The sequence below is a fragment of the Myotis davidii genome, unplaced genomic scaffold (genome assembly GCF_000327345.1).
Source record: "Myotis davidii unplaced genomic scaffold, ASM32734v1 scaffold70, whole genome shotgun sequence".
Classification (NCBI taxonomy): Eukaryota; Metazoa; Chordata; class Mammalia; order Chiroptera; family Vespertilionidae; genus Myotis; species Myotis davidii.
Genome location: NW_006282434.1, coordinates 549,308 through 554,074, shown reverse-complemented (window position 1 = coordinate 554,074; position 4,767 = coordinate 549,308). Strand labels below are relative to the sequence as shown.

The window sequence follows — 4,767 nt, the reverse complement described above, 5'->3', positions numbered from 1 at the left end:
GTATGTCTGATTGCCATCTTAGGCCCAATCCCCTGGGGAGCGGGCCTAAGCCAGCAGGTGGTCATCCCTGAGGGGTCCCAGACTGCGAGAGGGCATAGGCCAGGCTGAGGGACCCCTCCCCCCCCTGAGTGCACAAATTTTTGTTCACCGCCCTCTAGTATATATATAAAAGCCTAAGCTGGCCAACCATTAGACTGGCCAACTGGTAGCTGTGATGCACACTGACCACGAGGGGCCAGACGCTCTATGCAGGAGCTCCCAAGCGGCAGTGACTTGGCAGCTGTGGTTGACACACCTGGAACCAGAGAGGAGGGAGCTGATTCTGACATGCGTCACCTGAGAACCGCCTTCTTGCAGTCCGGGACCCCTTGGGGGATGTTGAAGAGCCCGTTTGGGCCCGATCCCCGCAGGCCTGGCTGAGGGACCACATCAGTGTACGAATCCGTGCACCAGGCCTCTAGTTAGTGATAAAAGGCATGCATCACTTTGTCAAGCAATGTGAATGATAGGGTTTCATAAACAAGAATTGGGTATCTGCTATAAAGAGAATTTGCTACTTTGCTTGCAAATTGTGTGCTCATAAGCAATTCATTCTTATTTTAAAAAATCACTGTTATGATGTGTGTTTTCTCTATTTAAAAATTTTTCCTTTCCATTTATACTTAAATTTATGGGCACATTGCAACTGGCATATTTCAAGAAAACAAATTAAAAACAATATATTTTTATCACCATCACACGGAGATAAGGTGGAGAAAAAAATCCCTTTTCTGTAGTATAAAGTAATTTACTGGAGTACTATATAAAGAAATAGGTTGAATGAGCTTGTGATTAAGGACCATTAATAGCATGCACGTTCAACTTTTTTCTTTATACTCCAATAAATTAGTTTTCCCTTTTTAGTAAAAACATCTTGTATGCCTTATTTAATTGGATAATGTCATTGTTTTCAATTGAATCTAAAACCAAGGATAATGTTAAAAAAATTTTGTTCAGAGATATTCCATGTAGGGTAAAATAACTTTTGAAATGGATAAATTATTCTAAAAGAAATGGATTTTAGATGGTTTCCCTCTCAAATCATATGGGATTTTTGTGGGGGTAAAATAATTCTTTTTTTCCTCCTCCTCCTCTACCTCTTCTTGCTTCCCTTCCTCTCCTTTTCATACTTTTTTCTCTTTTTTCCCTTTCTTAATAGTTGTGTATGTATCTCTGTCTTCTGACTGTTGGTATATATCTTATTTTCACACATGGTAAAATACCTAACATAATGTATACAATTGGTAAACATTGGCTCATGGAATTATTTAATTTAAATCACCCTTAAAAAGAAGATGAACATTACTTGTAGAAATGGCTATCATTGGGATAACCAAGTAGCCAAATTATTACTCATGACATTTAAAAAGAATTCTATAGGAGACTAAGTTTTATAAGATCTAATTTTGATTATTATTGCTTAAATTGTAAATAATTATTAAGTGGTAAATTATGGGGTGCAGTAAAAGTAGAACTCTTCATGTTTTGATTAATGCTCAATTTATTGCATTTTTCTCAAAGCTGATACTCAAAAGATTTTAATCCAGAATTACCTTTAAATTCACTTCTCTAGGGCAGTGGCATTGTCAGCTTCAAAGCATATGTTGGAAATTTGATTTTATTTTGGAACAATTTCACTCTCTGCTCTGCAGGAGCTGACCAAACGGGAAGTCGAATACATTGCCTTGTCAAGGGACACCACGGAAACCGATCTCAAACAGCGTCGAGAGATCCGTGCAGGCACGGCCTTTTACATCGATCAGGCAAGTTCTGATCACACTGTAACACATGACTGTTTACTCCAGGACTATATGGAATTGATTTTTAAAGTAGAAAGAGAGTGGTAGCTCATGGAGTAGTGAAAGATAGCTTGTACTGTACTCTCTCTAGATAGATTTTGTCTCGATATTTTTTAGTTTCTGTTCTTGGAAATGCCTTCTTGGTTTCGTACTAAATAAGAAACCACAGATAAAATTAATGGTTCTAAAATGTTGGCTAAAGATCATTATGCCATTTTCTTAATTTTCAATTACTTTCTACTTTTTCGGGGGGGTTCTTAGGTACATATTACCAACTAAAATAACATTTTATTACTATTATTATGAAGCTTGTTATATATTTCTTCAAATTATTGTTTCAAATACTAAATATTGTTCTTTGTTAAAATACCTAGAGCAAAAAGGACAGAGATTTTAAATGAGCAGTTCATAGAGAAAATTTTTTAAACGTTCAACACATTTGTGACAAGATGCTTGACTATTTTATTTCTAAAAATAAAAATTAAAACAATAGTGAGCTGCTATTTTTTAAAAAATTTCTTTATTGGTTAAGGTATTACAAATGTGTCCTCATCCCCCCATTAACCCCCAACCTCCCCTCCCACCCCCGTGAGCTGCTATTTTTCTTCCATCTCTCAGATAGGCAAAGATTAAAGAATTTAATTGTTGATGAGGAAAAAGGGCTGAGGAAAGAGCATTGCTGTTGATGAGGTCATAAATTTATACAATTTGAAAGAAAATTTAGCAATCAATATCTATGTAAAGAAGACATTTTGACCCAGCAGTTATGTTTCTAGCAATTTTTCTTTTAATTGTTATTCACACAGGCATGCAAAGTTATATATACAAGGATGTTTATTATGGTATTGTTTGATATCATATAAAAGTATAAATGAAATTATAATGATGTACATTTAGGAGGTAAATAAAAAGTGGTAAGTAGAGTTCTCTGTAGCCGTTAAAAAGAATGAGATGAATATCTTTGTGGTGATAGAAAAGAAGACAAGTATGTGAATAAAAAAATTAAGTTGCAAGATTGTGTATATAATATCCCATTTGTGATAAAAATGAAAAAATCTATTTATATAAAAGCCTAAGCGCCTGTTATGACCAAATGACTGGAACAACCAGAATGACTGGTCAATCAGTTGTTATGATGCTCAATGCAGGAGCTGCCCCCTGGTGGTCAGTGTGCTCCCACAGCCAAACTCCTGCGGCCCCTCCCCTTGGCCGGCGGCCCCCATTAGCCCCTGGTGCTAAGCCATTCGTAGAGACCTGCTTCTGGGTTGGGGTTTCTAATGTAGCAGAGCAGTTCTCTCTCTGTGATCTAGTTAAAGTCAGCCCTTGACAGAAAGGTTTCTCTAGCTCCCATGCTTTCCCATCCCCAGGGGCTGTCCGCCTGCTGTGGTGGCAGTGTGACGGTGAGGGAAGGAGGTGGGAGGGAGGCAGGGAATCGTGGTGGTGGGGCGCTGATGGTGGTGTCTGTCTGGCATCTGTTCCTTCCACGCCTGGCCCGGCGACTGTCGCTGCCTCTCCTGACCCTGCCATGGCCTTCAGGCCCAGGCTGGGATGGGGAACTGGGAGTGGGTGGTGGTGGACACGGCGCCTTTCCCAGGGGGACCGAGGGCCAGCTCCCTCCTTGGGGCCGGCAGCCAACCTCCTGCAGTTCCCCCTTACCCCCTACCCTCCGTGCATGAATTCATGCACCGGACCTCTTATAAGTGCTTGTGTATACCTTGGAAATTTCCAGAAGGAAACAGAAGAATCAGCTAATAGCTTACCTCTGTGGAAATGTGATTGGACATCTGTGGTGGGGTGAGGAAGGAACTTTCATGGTTCTTTAAATTTGAAGCTATCACATGAGCACCCAATTACTCTATAATTTAAAAAAGTATAATTATAAAAAACTACTAAGTGAAAAAAATTTTTGAGACCAGAATATTCACATGTTGCATAGATTACTATTAATTACAAAAGGAAAAATGTTAGTACTGAGTATTTCCATGTATGTACTTTGCCAAATTGATAGGCTTTAATTTGTATTAAAAATTACTAACCAGGTTGAATATTTTTATGTTTATTGACTATTGCTTCTATAAGATGTCGATGAATTGAGTGGATAAGGAAAAGGAGAGCGGTACTGATAAATAACTTACAGAATATAAAACAAGAAATTTACACCATGTTTATCTATGTAAATATTTGCTATAACTTATCCACTTGTTGGTATGAAGTTAATTTAAATATTTTAATGTAATTACTTTGGTAAGCAGATTATACATTGAAGAATTGGAAGAATTGGTTAAGGACCAGAAATATGAAAATTTAGGGCTGATATTAAGACACAATGGAGAAATAAGAGATTTTTATTTGCCTCAGAAGAGAAAATAACCTGAAAAAGCCCAAATCAATATTCTAATCTCTTAAAAATCGATTATTGTCCTTATTATTTTCTTACTTTACTTATTGCCCTTATAGTCATTTATTCTGTTTATTGCGATGTGACTCTAAAGAGAGAAGGACTTTAAGTCAATATACAATTGCTTGGATACTCAAATATAAATCAATACAAATTAGCTAAGCTACAAATAAACGACATTTAGGTTTATGTCTGACTATGAGGAACCACTCTTTATCCTCAAGTTAATTCTGGGAGTAGAAAGCCAGGATGGGAAGTTCAAATGATTTTCTTTAACTTCTTTAGGTAGGAACTCTTTTCACATTTGTATCTTGTTAATTTGTTTGACACAATACTGTGAATTTCCATGATGTACAATATACATAGTTAACATTAAGTGTAAAGATGCACTTTAAATAATTATCTGATATTACAGTGTACTCTGTTTTGGATTATTCTTGATTTTTCTTTAACTAATAGAAAAAATGAGGATTCACTTTTTAAAGGCACTGTTTAAATCTCCCAGAACCTCAAACCTCCCGCCCCACCCCC

At 37.3% G+C, this 4,767-nt stretch overlaps 1 protein-coding gene across 1 annotated transcript in view; it reads left to right on the top strand.

Moving 5' to 3' along the window:
- VWA8 (von Willebrand factor A domain containing 8) overlaps positions 1–4,767 on the top strand; it is a 368,307-nt gene that overhangs the window by 23,111 nt on the left and 340,429 nt on the right. The window contains exon 3 of the mRNA XM_015559449.1: positions 1,692–1,802. Within this exon, the coding sequence (XP_015414935.1) occupies positions 1,692–1,802 (111 nt within the window). The remainder of the gene's footprint in view (positions 1–1,691; positions 1,803–4,767) is intronic.